This window comes from Muntiacus reevesi, chromosome 16, assembly GCF_963930625.1.
Source record: "Muntiacus reevesi chromosome 16, mMunRee1.1, whole genome shotgun sequence".
NCBI lineage: Eukaryota > Metazoa > Chordata > Mammalia > Artiodactyla > Cervidae > Muntiacus > Muntiacus reevesi.
Window position 1 is genome coordinate 60,655,513 of NC_089264.1, and position 17,656 is coordinate 60,673,168.

Below are 17,656 nucleotides of genomic sequence, written 5' to 3' on the forward strand. Positions count from 1 at the left end.
TCCCTCCCTTCTTTTTTCTTTGTACTGCAGGGATAAGATTCTCATAAGCCAGCTTTTCTCTCTGTTAGTTCAGCCTAGTCTGTTCCATCACACTGCAGATAGAAAAGCTAGGCATTCAAAAGGTGCCCTTCCCTAAAGAGTTCACACACCTCCCACGTGCCCATCTCCCTGCAGTGGGCATCTTCCTGTTCCTCGTAAGGCCTCCGTAAATGGATGTTTCCACGACACCACTTCAGCAGACTCTGTCTTCCCTTATCACCTCTAAGGGACCGCTGAAACCCAGTGCTTCTTTGGGAAGCCTAAGTTTCTTTTAAGTAAAATAAAAGGCAAGTAGTTCATAAAGCGCTTTCAGCACTACAGTTTTATGCATACATGTGCATATGTGACTATTCCTCAGAGAATGTCTAACATATAGACATTTTACATTCTGATTTTATTCTGCGCAGTATTTCTTATTCCAACTTGTAGGTGCCGAAAACCTCAGTTCATAGTAGCTGAGTAAATGGTGTCAAAGAAAAGAAATGCTATGTGTTGACTGAAAATAGACACTAAAAGGAGCAAATCAAACCGGGGAAATGATTTCACACAGAGAATGAGACTGTGGGCCCCATGGCCAGATGTCTGAATTTTAATTCTGCGACCTTAAGGAAGTTCCCTAGCGTCTTTGTTCCATAAATTTCCTCATTTGTAAAGCGGGGATTAGGAGTAGTGTTTTCCCACTGTGGGTTGGATCCCTGGGTGGGGAAGGTCCCCTGGAGAAGGGAATGGCAACCCACTCCAGTATTCTCGCCTGGAGAATCCCATGGACACGGGGGCCTGGGGGGCTACAGTCCGTGGGGTCACAAGTCACGTGGCTGAGGGACTGAGAAGCAGGCATCCTGTTGTCACAGCAACCAAGAGAGTTGCCGCATGTGAAACGATGCCTCTGATTATAGCAAGACACCTAGAGTAATGTCACTGAAAGGAAGGCTGGGGCATATTTAAACCAGAAAAATAAGATCCTCAAATTGTAAAGAAGTTTCAGCCAATTAAAAAATCAACTATTTTTTAAAATCCTCGAGACCTTTATCCCCATCAAACGCTTATGAGTGAGTATTTGTGGTTAGGGTGGGGGGCGCGAGTTAGGAAGGAGATATCTCAGAAACCAAATAGGCAGAAAAACTGCAACAGAAGAGAAACTTAAAACTGTTTGATACCACCTGCTGGTTGCTGGTAGAAGTGGCAGAAACTACGGACTTCTGGCAACAAAATGTTGACTTCCCCACTCCACCCCACCTTCCCCTTGAGCCCAATGGACAAAACAATAATCACTCCTTCCCCCCAAAATGGTAATAATTTTAACAAATACAGCAGAAGCACAGTATGAAATCTGTTGTTGTGTTACTGCTAAGCTGTGTGACTCTTGCGACCCCCTGGGCTGTAGCCCACCAGGCTCCTCTGTCCATGGGACCTCCAGGCAAGAATGCTGGAAACGGTTGCCATTTCCGTCCCCAGGGATCGTCCTGACACCGGGATCGAGCCTGTGTCTCCTACCTCGGCAGGCAGATTCTTTCCCACTGAGCCACCTGGGAAGCCCCGCGCTATGAAAGACTGCAGTTTTATTTTTAAGGCTGAAATGTTAATGCATAACTGAACTACTGCATCTGATGGGCTTCTCAGGCGGTGCTAGTGGTAAAAGCCCCACCTGCCAACGCAGGAGACGGACAGACATGGGTTCGATCCCTGCGTCAGGAAGATACCTTGGATGAGGGCACGGCAACCCACTCTAGCGTTCTTGCCTGGAGAGTCCCATGGAAAGAGAAGCCTGATGGGCTACAGTCCACAGGGTTACAAAGAGTCAGACCTGATGGAAGTGAATAAGCACCCACACACGCTGTATCTGAACAACAAAAATGTTGAAGCTTCTATACATAAGAGGCAGACATTGTACTCGGATAACATATTGTCATAACATCTAATGATCTCAAACTCTATTAATTTAAAATTTTTGAACTTAGAAACTACTGATTATGATCTAGAACATGTTTGAAAGGGTAATTATAGTGTACATAATATTGTGAGGGATTTACATTTTTTTTTATGCTTACGTGAATATATCATGGATTTAATAAATCCAAAACTCATATCCCTTTCCCCAAACCCTTTTCGCATTTACCTCCCTTTCTTAATGAAAGGCTTTTGCAATCTGAATGAAGCCATTTTCATATTCCAGCTTGAAATGGCAGAGACATGGACAGTTTGTCAGTTTGGGCAACATATGGTTTCCTTTACCTAGAATTGTTTTTCCCTTTCACACATCCCTCTTTTTTATTACCAAAATCCTATTCAGTTCAGTTCAGTTCAGTTGCTCAGTCCTGTTTGACTCTTTGCAACCCCATGAATCGCAGCACACCAGGCCTCCCTGTCCATCACCAACTCCCGGAGTTTACTCAAACTCATGCCCATGGAGTCAGTGATGCCATCCAACCATCTCATCCTCTGTCGTCCCCTTCTCCTCCTGCCCCCAATCCCTCCCAGCATCAGGGTCTTTTCAAATGAGTCAGCTCTTCACATCAGGTGGCCAAAGGACTGGAGTTTCAGCTTCAGCATCAGTCCTTCCAATGAATGCCCAGGACTGATCTCCTTTAGGATGAACTGATTGGATCTCCTTGCAGTCCAAGGGACTCTCAAGAGTCTTCTCCAACACCACAGTTCAAAAGCATCAATACTTCGGCGTTCAGCTTTCTTCAGAGTCCAACTCTCACATCCATACATGACCCCTGGGAAAACCATAGCCTTGACCAGAAGGACCTTTGTTGGCGAAGCAATGTCTATGCTTTTTAATACGTCTTAATAAATTATTGAGCACCGACTGAGTGCCAGGTAGTTTGTAATGCTGAGGACACACCAATAAACCGAAGAGCAAAGATTCCTGCACCCAAATAACGCACCCTGGGCCAACACACCCAGCTCCACTTGCTCCTTCCGTAGGACTTCACCCATAAAGGCAACTATGACCTGGCCCTGTGCATACCTCCATCATATCACATCCTTTTGGAATTCTCTATTAGTTTACATGACTGTATAACCCCCCTAAAATTCAGGGATTAGAGTTTGTTTGTCATCTTCTCCCCAGAATGTAAAAGGGTGCATAGCAGAGGCTAGGAGGTCAATATATAGTTTTTTTTAAATAAACTATTTGCCCAATGATCTGTCACTGATAAGCATTTATTCTTTAGGATAAAAGCAAGAAATCGATCCCTTCTTTTATAAAGCAAACAGGCACTGAGTTCCCATTCTGTGCTGGGCTCTGTGGAGCTGTGCGTGGAATGGGAGCCAAACCCAATCAGCTGTGTATGAGATTTTTGTTTTTCCAAAACAACACAAAATAATATAACATCAGAGCTGGGTCTATGATGAACTGTAACTGGGTGACCTACGTAGACTGGGAAGTTGGGTTAGGCTTCCCCAAAGAAACATGGGGATGAGTCAGCAGGGTCACCAGGCAAGGCTGAGGACAGAATATGCACAGAAGCCCAGCCCGGAGACACGAGGAAACACGGCCTTGTGAGGAACGGAGAGAATCCGGCAAGGTGGGCAGACAGAGAGGAGGGTTTCCTGAAGAGCAGCTCAGGGGAGAGCAAAGGCCAGACCATCCAAGGCCGGCTTGATGCTGCTAAGATAAAGTGACGTCCACGCGCACTGCCAAAGCCTTACAGAGTTCATGCTAAACTGGCTAGTGACATGGTCAGCATTTCTTGTTCAAAAGATTACTCTGGCTATTAATCTCCCCTAGTTAACTAGGCTCCTCTGTTCATGGGATTCTCCAGGCACGAATACTGGAATGGGTTGTCCTGACCTCCTCCAGGGTATCCTGCCGACCCAGGGATCGAACCTGCATCTTTGTTAGCTCTGCATTGGCAGGCAGATTCTTCACCACTGCGCCACCTGAGAAGCATTCCATAGTTAGGGTGATTGCTTTGATCTGCTCTGGCTTTTTTTCCAAACATTTTCTCTTTGCCTTTAGTTTACTGCTGTTTGAATATGATATGACTGTGTTTTTCCCTGTTTTTCTTTGTAGATAATTATCCTGTGTGGTGTCCTCTGAGCTTTCGGGGCCTATGGTTTAGTCATTAATATTTGCTAAGTTTCAGCCACGATTATGTCAAGTATTCCTTCTGTTCTCGCTTTATTCTTCTTATATTACAATTATGGCTCTGTTACACCTATCGAGATGGCGGCACAGTTCCTGAATGCTTTGTTCTGTTTTTGTTGTTATTTATTAAGTTGAGTTTTTTTCTTGCTTGAATTTCAGTTTGAAAGTTGAAATACTAGCTAATCATACTAGCTAATCCCTGGTGGTTCAGAGAGTAAAGCATCTGCCTGCAATGCGGGAGACCTGGGTTGGATCCCTGGGTCGGATCCCTGGGTCGGGAAGATCCCCTGGAGAAGGAAATGGCAACCCACTCCAGTATCCCTGCCTGGAGAATCCCATGGATGGAGGAGCCTGCTAAGCCACAGCCCATGGGGTCGCAAAGCGTTGGACATGACTGAGCGACTTTGCTTTGCTTTAATCAATTATTCATTCTTCAGCCTCAGAGTTGGTTGATGAGTCTGCTAAAATCATTCTTCATTTCTGTTACTGTCTTCTTTATTCCTATCGTTCCTTTTGATTTTTAGAGTTTCCATTTCTCTGCTTTTACAACCAACCTCTTCTTGCAGGTTGTTCACTTCTTCCACTAGAGGTACTAACATATGAATCGTCGTTACTTTAAATTCCTTATTTTATAATTCCAGCGTCTCTGTCATGCCTGAGTCTCTGTTGCTGCTTTTTCTCTTCCAACTGTGTTTTTTTTTTAATGTTTCCCTTTGGCATGCCTTCTAATTTTTACCCCAAGTATTCGTAAAGTGTAATTGACATACATCACTGATAATTTTTTGTTAAAAGCTGACCATGTTAATTTGGGTAATAGGGACTGACATAAATAGACCCTCAGGACAGGATTTGAATTAATCTGGCTAGACGGTTGTGTCTAATGCCTGCTGCCATTACAGGTGCCACGGGGTTCAAGGCTCTTTTTTTTCTTGTGGCTTCCACTCTTGACCGTGGGCTTTCCTAGCCACCCCCTCTCCCAGGGAGCCGGCGCCTTCAGCTCCTCCTGCTCTGAGCCGCCGCTGTTACAGGCATCTCATGGGTGTGGTGGTAGGGTGCACAAAAGGAAGACTGAACTATTAATAAAATCTGCCTTGATCTCAGGCTTTTAGGCAGCCTGTGTCTCAGACTGTAACATCACAAGTGTTTCTTTCTGGTGTGGCTTTATTCCCCCTTCTCCTTCCTCCCTGCAGAGGCTGTAGCATGCCCAATCTATTTCCGTGATACTCTGATCTCTGTTGATAGCATTTCATTTTCTCATATCTTCTCAGGTGAGAAAGTAAGACTGGAGCAGCTTGAGTGGGAGGAATAGCCTCTGTGAGCTGGGCTGAGGCTCGGGCCAAGGGCCTTCCCCTGGACACAGGCTGTGGTTATGGAAAAGGCTCTGGGTACCGTTTCAAAAAGATTCTTCTCCTTACCCCTTCCTCTGCTATTGTGAAGAATGGCTATATCTTAGATCTGTAGCCTGAGAATCTCGTGGGATACCAGGAGGTAAAAGCCCATGAATATGTGGGGCTCCTTCAAAAGCCGTGGCTTTACTAGTTTCCTACTCTCACATGAGGACATGTCCAGTATCTGACAACTATGAAAACAAGCATTTAAATACATCTACCTGTGTACGCTGTTTAAGCAGCATCTCCTCCAGGTAAAAGAATCTTAGCTGTGTCTCTCTGGATGTGCCTCATTCAGTTCAGGTCAGTTCAGTCACTCAGTCGTGTCCGACTCTTTGTGACCCCGTGAATCGCAGCACGCCAGGCCTCCCTGTCCATCACCAACTCCCGGAGTTTACTCACACTCATGCCCATCGAGTCGGTGATGCCATCCAACCATCTCATCTTCTGTCGTCCCCTTCTCCTCCTGCTCCCAATCCCTCTCAGCATCAGGGTCTTTTCCAATGAGTCAACTCTTTGCATCAGGTGGTCAAAGTATTGGAGTTTCAGCTTCAGCATCAGTCCTTCCAATGAACAACCAGGACTGATCTCCTTTAGGACGGACCGGTTCAATCTCCTTGCAGTGCAAGGGACTCTCAAGAGTCTTCTCCAACACCACAGTTCAAAAGCATCACTTCTTTGGTGCTCAGCTTTCTTCACAATCCAACTCTCACATCCATACATGGCTACTGGAAAAACCATAGCCTTGACTAGACAGGCCTTTGTTGGCAAAGTAATGTCTCTGATTTTTAATATGCTATCTAGGTTGGTCATAACTTTGCTTCCAAGGAGTAAGTGTATTTTAATTTCATGGCTGCATTCACCATCCACAGTGATTTTGGAGCCCAAAAAAATAGAGTCTGACACTGTTTCCCCTCTCTCCCTATGTATTTCCCGTGAAGTGACGGGACCAGATGCTATGATCTTAGTTTTCTGAATGTTGAGCTTTAAGCCAACTTTTTCACTCTCCTCTTTCACTTTCATCAAGAGACTCTTTAGTTCCTCTTCACTTTCTGCCATAAGGGTGGTGTCATCTGCATATCTGAGGTTATTTATATTCCTCCTGGCAATCTTGATTCCAGCTTGTGCTTCATCCAGCCCAGCATTTCTCATGATGTACTCTGCATATAAGTTAAATAAGCAAGCAGGGTGACAATATACAGCCTTGATGTACTCTTTTCCCTATTTGGAACCAGTCTGTTGTTCCATGTCCACTTCTAACTGTTGCTTCCTGGCCTGCATACAGGTTTCTCCAGAGGCAGGTCAGGTGGTCTGGTATTCCCATCTCTTTCAGAATTTTCCACAGTTTATTGTGATCCACACTTGGATGTGCCTGCCTCTCCCCAAACTGGGATGGCAGTTTGCCTGTCACCTCAATTCTCCTATGAATGCAATAGAAGTCCTCAATTTTCATTTGTTCAGCTTTCTCTAATTGCAAAGATGGGAGTGACAACTTGCAAGCTCTTTACATGTCAGTGATGAAGCCTGAAGCTCAGGGCTTTGATTTAAACACGTGATTTTTTACAATTTCCCATGTTATTAGTTATATGTCTGCGTTTTGTTTTTCTTGTGGGTTTCTGGTTGTGTTATGGGTAGTTGAGCTTGACAGTTAATCAGAAGAGCTTGGTAATGTTTAGCAAAGTAGTGAATCAATATAATACAATCTTATGGAAGTAAATAATGAACTAATATCAGCAGATGACTGATAGTCAACAAGGCGAATTCATAAATCTCTGCATTTGGCCAGCACCATTCAATGTGAGACAGAGGCTCTAACAGTTCATTGTGTTCCTGCTAACTGAATCTTGAAAGGGGAGCTTTGAAAACATATGAAAATGAGTTATAATAAAATGACAGAGTATTGTTATATCACTGAATCTACTTCATTTAAAAATAACTTGTTAAAAATAGGACAATTCAAGAAATAAACCAAGTTTTTAATTATATGTACCTGATGTATTCAGTTAAGTTGCCTAATATTTGTTCCTCTACTAACTAGCTTGATCATATTTTTGGCAAAAATATTACTTATAAAATCTGGCCAAATTATTTAATGCTTTTACTATAAGCATAAACAAAATCATACTGAAGCTTGAAAGTAAGAAGAATATTCATACAGTAATGTTATTGACCCTAATTTAACATTTGTGAAACATATGAAATTAATAAGATATTAAAAACTTTCATGATACAAATGGAAATGTATTTGCAATCAATGTTAATGTGCAAGTACACATACAAATATGGATATGAATATTCAAGAACTCTGGGGAATCAGTGGTGGAACCTCAAGCTATGGGTATCAGTGAATATTCCCAGTCTGTGTTCAATGCCCCTTCTAGGTTATCAGAGAGCACCCTGAATATTCCTAGACCATAACATATCATTTTATATATATATATATATATTTTGTTTGTTTGTTTGTTTGTTTGTTTACTTTCCTTTCTCCTCAAACAGACTGTGAGTGTAGGAATCACATCTTTTTTGCTTACTTTATGTCTCTAAGGGCTTCCCTGGTACCTCAGCTGGTAAAGAATCTGTCTGCAATGCAGGAGACCCCGGTTTGATTCCTGGGTCAGGAAGATCCACTGGAGAAGGGATAAGTTACCTACTTCAGTATTCCGGCCTGTTAAATTTCATGGACAGAGGAGCCTGGCAGGCTACAGTTCATGGTGTCTCAAAGAGTCGGACATGACTGAGTGACGTTCACTGTGTCTCTAAGGTCTAGAATAGCGTCTGGCACATGTTTTCTCATTGAATGAGTTAATATAGTTTTGAAGAAAATGCGCCTATTTGTGTGGATACACACATATAAGTGAGTGGGTATGTTTGTGTATGTTTTGGGTTAAATACATAAACACACAAAAATATTCTGATACTAGCTGTTTTCTCCCCAGAATTCAATGACTAGGGAATTGGGATTAAGAGATGTATGATCATTGAAACAATTTTAAATAAATATTTTATGTGCTCCAGAAATCTAATTAAAATACTATAGATATAACATTTTACACACACACATATATATATATAATATATATATAAAGTAGTATGTACATAGTATATGGTGATATATCACATAGCTATATGCAATATATATAATATATAGTTACAGATGTAATATGTACATATATAAAATTATGTATATAAGATAAGGTTAGAGTTAATTCTTAGAAAAGGTATTAAGGTAAACACCAACTAAAGACTATTCTCCAGAGTGAGCGGGTAGGAAAGCAGATAAGATAAAATGAAAGTACCCCTCCAGCCTCTCTCTCATTTAACAATTTTGGAGTAAGACATCTAAGGTTAATAAGACGACTGTGGTATCAGAGACCCAGGCTTCCTCTCTCTTGTTTCTCTGTCATTTTTATGGCAGCATCCACGTCCCTGAGGTTGAAGGGGGCTCGCCAGCACTCGGCCTGCATTCCAGCAAAAGAGAAGGGAGGATGAAGAGGGTCCATATGTTTACCTTCAGGGCACAAACTGAAAGTCCAACACCTAACGTTTACTCGTGTGTCTGTGAGAATTTAGCCATGTGGCCACACCAGCAGTAAGGAAGGCCTGGAACTGAGTGGGAATGCACGTCAAATCAGGGCAGTCTCGACCCGATGTACACAACTAGAATCAAGACCTGCAGTGCTCTGTAAGTTATTAGGAAATAGCTAGTCATCTCTGACAGATGAAGCCTGTGATGGTTCAGGCGCAGACTATATAAATTGTCTGAAAAACTGGGAAAAGAAGAAAGGGGTGTTTTATATTAGCCCTCTAAGATATCAAACTATCTGCTAAAACAAAACTTCAACATATGTACATACACTGGCCCCCTGGAAATAATTCCACTGTGTTTGCTATGCAAATACAGCCTTGAGACAGTCCCAAAGCTCACTTCCCAATAGCTCGGTCCTGTCTAAGTAGGACTGGAGAGCTAGTGCTCCCACGCATGTTCTGTCTTGGCCCACTCTTCTCTAGTGTTCTCAGGAGGCTGCCCTTTACCACGTGTCACTCAATCGCTCAGATTCCACAAGGCAACATGACTGTTCTTCCACTCCTCTTACTTTACTGTGCTTCTGGGCAATATAATTTACTCTGATTTCCCAATCTGTGCTCATATGACAGATATCTTTAAAGATGTATTTTATGAACTCCAGTGACCATCTTCCTGATATCTCTAATAAGCTCAACACCAGTTTATTAAGTCTCCTACATGACATTAATTTTTAATTAAAAATCTATCCAGTCTATCACATGCCTGCCACTGTGTTAGATAAGTGTATACAAAAGAACATGAATTATATGCTCATGGAGAATATCATCTACTGGAAGACAGATAATTAACAGGCAAATTGCACAGATGGTGTAGTAAGTGACAGAGAAAGTATGGCTGCTCTGAGACTAGCTAAAAAGTACCTACCCAAGATGTTGGGGTCAGAGAAGGCTTGGTACAGGAAGTGATATAGCAAAGGAAGTTTGAATAATCTGAGGAATAGGTTCAATGAAGAAAAACATGGTCCTGGGTCTGATGTAGGTCAGTGGATAAAAAGGTAGACTCAGAACAGGTGAGGCTGGGGAGGCCCCTAGAGGCCAAACAGTCATGGTAAGGGCTTCAGTCAATGACCATAATATACAGTCATAGACACAGAGTACAGAACAGACTTTTGAACTCTGTGGGAGAAGGGGAGGGTGGGATGTTTCGAGAGAACAGCATGTATATTATCAAGTGTGAAACAGACCACCAGCCCAGGTGGGATGCATGAGACGAGTGCTCGGGCCTGGTGCACTGGGAGGACCCAGAGGAGTTGGGTGGAGAGGGAGGTGGGAGGGGGGACCGGGATGGGGAACACATGTAACTCAATGGCTGATTCATGTCAATGTATGACAAAACCCACTGAAAAAAAAAATATACAGTCATAGAGAAGTTTCATGCAGGAGAGGGTTATATAAGTAGAATTGAGTTTTACAAAGATTACCTTTGCCACACTGTGTAGAATGGAATGAAGAACACTAAGACTAAGGTCAGAGCGGCCAGAGAAATCTTACACAGTGACCCCATACTGAGAAGCTCCATAGAAATCTCAAATTTTAGCCGTCACAACTACAACTATAATCTAAACCAAAACTTACCACATCTCCCATAATTGTTTATCATAAAATGATGTCACATTTGTCGAGGCACTCAATAAGGAATCCGGGAGTATTCTGCAAGGTTTATATTTATCTCCCTTCAGATTCACTATGTCCGACAGATTCTCCCTCCCTAGCTTCTCCCAAACCTATGACTCCTTCTCCATCAAAGTTCATTCAAGCTTTCCTTATTTCTCACATGGATTATATCAGTTGTCTCTTAAATAGTCATCCTCTATCACTCATACCATTTCAATCTATTTACACAGTATTTCTCATAATTGTCTTGCCTAAACTCAAAGGCATCCATTTTACTCTCTCATTAAAATACATTTCAAGCAGTTTCCCTGGCTTTTGCTGTATTGTTCAGTTGCTAAATCGCATCTGACTCTATGTGATCTCATGGGCTGCAGCACACCAGGCTTCCCTGTCCCTCACTATCTCCCAGAGTTTGCTCAAATTCATGTCTGTTGAGTCAGTGATGCCATCCGACCATCTCATCCTGTCACCCCATCTCCTCTTGCCCTCAATCTTTCCCACCATCAGGGTCTTTTCCAATGACTCAGCTCTTTGCATCAGGTGGCCAAAATATTGAAACTTCAGCTTAAGTCCTTCCAAAGAATATTCAAGGTTGATTTCTTTTAGGAATATAAGCTGTACATAAACTGGCCTCTAACTATTCTTACAAACAAAAGAATTTCATGCCTGAGATACACTGAGCAATAATCTGTTTTTCTTTATATGTTCTGTGTTGCTTTTGATAATCATGCACCCTCTGCTTGGAATATTGCCTTTTCCATGATACTACTTTCTAAGCTTGGCTTGACTTCTTCCCTGGGGCCCTCTCTGATTTTCTCCATTTTTACTGCTTCCTTCTTTGTGCTCTCACCTGATTTGGAACACTTCCTCTCTTCACATTTATTTATATGTCTCTCCAACTCCGCCATACTCTGAGCAGTTTGTAGGCATCTGGAAACGCTACCACTTAACAGATTCTGATAAAAGTAAATACTTATATGCCATTGTTTCATCGAGTGAAATAATTAAAAATCCATGAACAGTAACATTAGGGGACCATATTTACAAATTCTCGAAGAAGGAACAAACAGGTTAAGAAGCTACTAAGCTTTAGAATGAAACAGCGGTTTCATCACTACATTGTACCTATGAATGGAATATAAAAATGGTATAAATTGATGCATAAATCATGTATTCTTACATTAGTTCAGATAGGATTAAAAAGTATCACTTTGGAACAACTACTATGTGCCAAACATTATTAAAAGAACTTTTTATGTATCAATTTGTTCAACTCTTATAACAGCCCTGTGAGTTTGACATCATGATCATTCTCGTTTACAGTTGAGGAAACTGAGGCTGGTAAGGCTGATGTCTTACTGGGGATCACACTGTTAACAAGTGGCTGAAGCAGGATACAAACCAGGCAGACTGCCTCGAAAGCCCACACTCCACTAAACTGCACTGCCTAATCCATAAATGGTCTCTTTCAAAGCCAACTGTATGTCCATGTTACGCAATTTTCAATGTAACGAATCTAACCCTTGTGTTTTACGACTTCAGCCCCTAACAGTGCCACCCTTTTTAGAGCTAGATCATGCACCAGCGTGTTTCTGCTGTGTGTGCACAGAGGCAGTGTGCGCTAGAGTCAGGCACAGATTTGGATTTTGCTTCTGCCATAGCAGCTCTGTGAACTGGCTAAGATTCAGTAACTTCTCCATCCGTAAAATGAAAATGTTATTTTTTAGGACAGGGGGATCATTGAGAGGATAAAGTACACTATAAATACCTAGTATATAAAAATATCCATCAAATGTTAAATTATCCTCCCTTCTTTCTCCCTTTCCCTACCACTTTCTCTCTCTCAGCCTCAGTGGCCTTATCTCTGAAATGGGAACTATGATACGCCTTGAACATTAAACGATACATGCAAATGTCCACTTGGAACCTGTCAAGCAAAGAGCCTTGCGGCTCCTGTTGGTTCTGAGTTCTCTAGGTCCCCATGTCTAGATAGAGCAGCTAAGAATGCAGACGAAGGATGCAAGAGTCCCATCTAGTGGTGGTTTAAGAAAAAAATCAAAAGACGTAGGGATTATAACTGCTTAAATCATTGCTTAGAAATCCTTGGGCTAGATTATTTTAGTTATTCATTTCCCACTTTGAGAAATAATTTAATGTGCCTCACAGGAAAAGAGAAAGGAAAGCCTTGAACTGGATTCTTCTCTGTTCCTCCAAGGTCCACAGTCTCTTCAGAATGGACGTCTGGGCTTGTTAAACTCTTTACCTATCTGGCTGAACTACTGCGTTCCTAGATTTCTTAAAGGATGTGATTCGATTCTTCATTTAGGCATGATTTGGTAGCCTAATGCTATCAGACGAATTTAGTACTGTCATTATATCTATAGGGTCGCACAGAGTCGGACACGACTGAAGTGACTTAGCATATGACTTCAAGACCGATCTTTTGCAAGAAACATCCATCAGTCAAAATCTATTATATTCGAGAGATGACTTCCAAGAAATCTTGCATGGCTTATATCTAATCTCAAATGCTATCAGAAATGAATTGGAAGTTCTGGTTAAGGAAAGGCCAGATTGAGCAATGGTTGAATACAGCCTTTCTGGGGATCTCCACATCTCTGCTCCATTACCGAGGGAAATTCAGTCCAGTGTAACTACTAGACACCACAGGAATTGTTATGAACTGCAAGTCTGTGTTCCCCCCCAAATTCACATGCTGAAATCAAACCCCTGGCGTGATGGAGGTGGGACTCTGGAGAGGTAATGTGGTCGTGAAGTTCGGGTCCTCGTTAATGAGATTAGTGCTCTGATAAGAAGAGGTCAGAGAGTTAGCTCACTCTTTCTGCCACATGAGGATACAAAGACCCCACCATCAGGCAACCTGATACACAACTTTCAGCCTCCAACGCTGCAAGAAAGAGATTTCTGTTGCCTCTTAACCACAATCTACGGTACTGTGTGCAAGAGTCTAGCCTAAAATAGTAGTATTCTGATTTCATAAGCTTAAAAGAAATTAATATATCCAGTATGATAACAACAAAGCAATGAAAGAACAGACCATAGAAAACTCAGTATGAACTCCCCACTGTTATCAAATCTTTTTACTATTTCAATCTTATAATTGTACTGTCATAAAATGCATTGTGCCTGTTCAAATTTTAATAGTTTTGGTGATTTTTTATAGCTCCCTGAGGTGATTTAACTAGGGAGATGTTATGCTATTTGTGATAAATAATGCATCATTAAATAATTTTTATCAAAAAAGTCACCCAAGTAGAAATCATTTCCTTGAAAGACTAGGAGATATGTGAAAAAAATAATAGTTTTTATTTTTTGAGTGTTTAAAAACTGAAAATAAATATGCACTCAAAATCTTGCTATAGTGAAACTAAATATTTAATAACCTAAACATGTTTAAATAGTAAAATAATCATAGTAAAAAAATCAATTGTTTTCCATTTTGTTATTTCAACGCTCAAGTGAAAGAAAAAAAAAAACTAAACACAAAAACTAAAAATAAAAACGAAACAATAACAGTAACGACCCCCTTGAAACGCCTGATATCTCCCTTATACATTCTATAAGGTTATCGAGCTTTCACAGATGAAATCCAAGGCAAAGTATAAGAATACTGTCAAAAGCAGCAATCAAATTCTCCACCTCAAATTAAAGTTAAACAGGAGTTTCCGATGACTGAGGTTTATAATATAAGTAGCAGTGGCCCAGAGGGTAAAGTGTCTGCCTACAATGCAGGAGACCTGGGTTTGAACCCTGGGTCAGGAAGATCCCCTGGAGAAGGAAATGGCAGCCCACCCCAGTGCTCTTGCCTGGAGAATCCCATGGATGGAGGAGCCTGGTGGGCTACAGTCCATGGGGTCGCACAGAGTCAGACAGACTTCACTTTCACGTTTAATGGGGCTTCCCTGGTGGCTCAGTGGCAGAAAATCTGCCTGCCAAGCAGGAAACAGGTTTGATCCCTGGGTCAGGAAGATCCCCTGGAGAAAGAAACGGCACTCCACTTTTGTATCCTTGCCTCGGAAATCCATGGACGGAGGAGACTGGCAGGAAGGGTCGAACATGATTTAGCAATGAAACAAAATAAGCAACATACTTTTAAAGACCTGGATTAACTACGTTAATTTTGCTTAAAAATGCACCATTATGAAACTAGGACAGGAATGAATTTTGAAAGGTCACTTAATGTAGTAGTTACTATACCACAGTCTGATAGTATCAACTTCTGGGCAGGAAATAGATCACAGGATCCGAAAAACTTCAACAAACAGCTGCTAATACCAATAGTTAAAAAGAAAGAAAGTGAAGTCATTCAGTGGTGTCTGACTCTTTGTGACCCCCATGGACTATTGGCCCACCAGGCTCCTCTGTCCATGGGATTTTCCAGGCAAGAGTACTGGAGTGGGCTGCCATTTCCTTCTCCAGGGGATCTTCTGACCCAGGGATTGAACCCTGATCTCTAGCATCCAGCATTGTAGGCAGACGCTTTACCATCTGAGCCAGCAGGGAAGATTACCAATAGTTCACTATTTTGCAAATCTGAATATTCACCTCAAGTTCTGATCTATGTTTATTAAGCCTGATTCTCAAACAGAAATTACCCATGTTTGAAACAATTACCCAGGAGATTTCTGATTTCAAACTTTGAAAGCAAAAATAAAAAATTTGATGGAAGAGATCAAACCAGTCAGTCTTGAGGGAAGTCAACCCTGAATACTCTTTGGAAGGACGGATGCTGAAGCTGAAGCTCCAGTACTTTGGCCATCTGATTCGAACAGCTGACTCACTGGAAAAGACCTTGATGCCGGGAAAGACTGAAGGCAGAAGGGGAAGGGGACCACAGAGGATGAGATGGTTGGATGGCATCACCGACTCTATGGACATGAACCTGGGCCCATTCCAGGAGACGGTGAAAGACTGGGAAACCTAGCGTGCTGTAGTCCATTGGGTCTCACAGAGTCAGACGTGACTTGGCAAATCAACAACAACAAAAGAAAAAGTGACAGCATTTGAGTGAGAGAGCTGCAAGGTAAGATTCTTTCTTTGCTACTGACACTGTCTGATAATGGAGTAATCTAATACTTACAGGTTTCAAAGTTCTTCTCTGAAAAGAGGTGATAATCACTTTCTTAGCTGGGGATACTTTTTTCAGAATTAAATACTGATTACGTCAAAAGTGTCTAACACAGCATATGACCCATAGAGATGCCCTAAACACTATTTAATTTTTTTTTTCTCATCACTATGACCACATAGATTTCAGTGTCAGAAACAAGATTGGATAATCTGTCCTTTTACCTTGAATGGTCTTCACTGTTTTGAAGTGACAGCTGCATGTCCTGAAAAAAATCTAAAGAAAAAAGTCACTGACAAAATAACAGCATACCCTTTTCATTCCCTTCCTGTGCACTTAATAATAATTCATTCTCCTCAATTACACTGAAGCAGGCTACCTATTTTCCTGAAACAACTTCTAAACCTAGCTCGAGTCTGGGACCAGCAGGCTTTCTAAGTTTCCTTGTCAGGGCTTATTAATGCATGTCTCTTTAGTCACCTTCCTAGCTGGCAGCGGCCTCCTGGGGGGCTCTGGCCGCGGGCAGGAAGGTGGTTGGCAGGCTGGCAGCTTGCTGATTAGCACGTGCCGCCGTGTGCCAAAGCCGATCCTGGGACGCCAGGTGTGCGGCCTGTTAGCACTCCGCAGCCCGCGCCTCGTGGAAGACAGAGACTTGGAACCGGTTTTGCAGAGGCCGTATTCACCCTGCACAGGCTTTCTGTTTATTGGTTTCACATCCTGCAACCACCCAGGCATTCTGCTCCTGCTGCCGCTTGATCCCCGCTTTCCAATTAAAACCATCCACGTCTCCTTCTAAGGCTGCCCTAATTCTTTAGCCTAAATAGGCTGAAGCTGTATCCAGATGATTTTCTGATTTTCCTCTCTTTTTAACTTTTTTTCAGCTTTATTATGGTGTAAGTGGAAAATAAAATTATAATATATTTAAAGTGTACAGTGTGATGAAATGACATACATTATGGGGTTACTTAAACTCATCTCACATATTTACCGTTTTTTTTTCTTTTTGATGAAGACACAGGTCCAATTCTCTTAGCAAATTTCAGTTACACAACAGTGTTATCAGCTATAGTCATCATGTTATACATTAGGTCCTCAGACCTTATCCGTCCTGTAGCTGAAAGTCTGTACCCTCCTCTCAGCCTCTCCCTAGGCCCCCAGCCCCGGCAACCGCAATTCTGTTCTCTGTTTTCATTAGTTTAACTTTCTCTTTGCTTGGATATATTGCTCAGGTCTTATGGAATTCTCTTTTCTATTTCTGCATGCCTTGATCCATAGACCACTTGGATTTATACCACATTCTACAGTATCCTTGGTTCTCAGAAAGTACTCAGGCGTGCTATATATAAAACAATAAAAGTATATGTTTACTTTAAGATTAAATAAAATCTGTACACATATTGTTTTAGAGATCCTGTTAGCATCCCAATGAGGTAGACTGCATACATTTTACATCTATTTATATTGGAGAAAGTCTAGACTTCAGAGAGGTTACATGCTTGTTTAATCCAGAAGTGGAATCAGGACCTGGCAGAAGCTTTCTTCCTTCCTGGTGCAACAGTCTTTCAAACAGGTATTTAAGCACTCAACATTATTAGTTGTTTTATTTAATAAATTTATTTATTATTATTAGTTGCTTTATTATCATTATATTGATTACTTCAGATCATGATTATCTCTTTATTAAACTACAACAACCTCACTATTAAGTGACTATCTACCCAGCAGGTACTGGTTTCTCAAAAGTTGAAGTGGAATGTTCTTATCTGCCATTTTTTTGATTGCTTATAGTATGCGTTTCATATAAGTACACAGAACCCACTTTCTACATAACTTTCCTGGATTAAA

The 17,656-nt window shown here is 41.6% G+C and overlaps 1 protein-coding gene across 4 annotated transcripts in view; it reads right to left on the bottom strand.

Moving 5' to 3' along the window:
* The window catches only part of GABRA2 (gamma-aminobutyric acid type A receptor subunit alpha2), a 140,122-nt gene that overhangs the window by 27,070 nt on the left and 95,396 nt on the right, over positions 1-17,656 (bottom strand). The window contains exons 9-10 of one of the 4 annotated variants that reach the window (XM_065907373.1): positions 16,036-16,087; positions 15,629-15,706 (exon numbers count right to left, since the gene is read on the bottom strand). The exons of the other annotated variants lie outside the window; for them this stretch is intronic. Coding sequence (XP_065763445.1) covers positions 15,697-15,706; positions 16,036-16,087 — 62 coding nt within the window. The 3' untranslated portion in view covers positions 15,629-15,696. Of the gene's footprint in view, positions 1-15,628; positions 15,707-16,035; positions 16,088-17,656 lie in introns of those variants that run through there. 4 annotated transcript variants of the gene reach the window in all.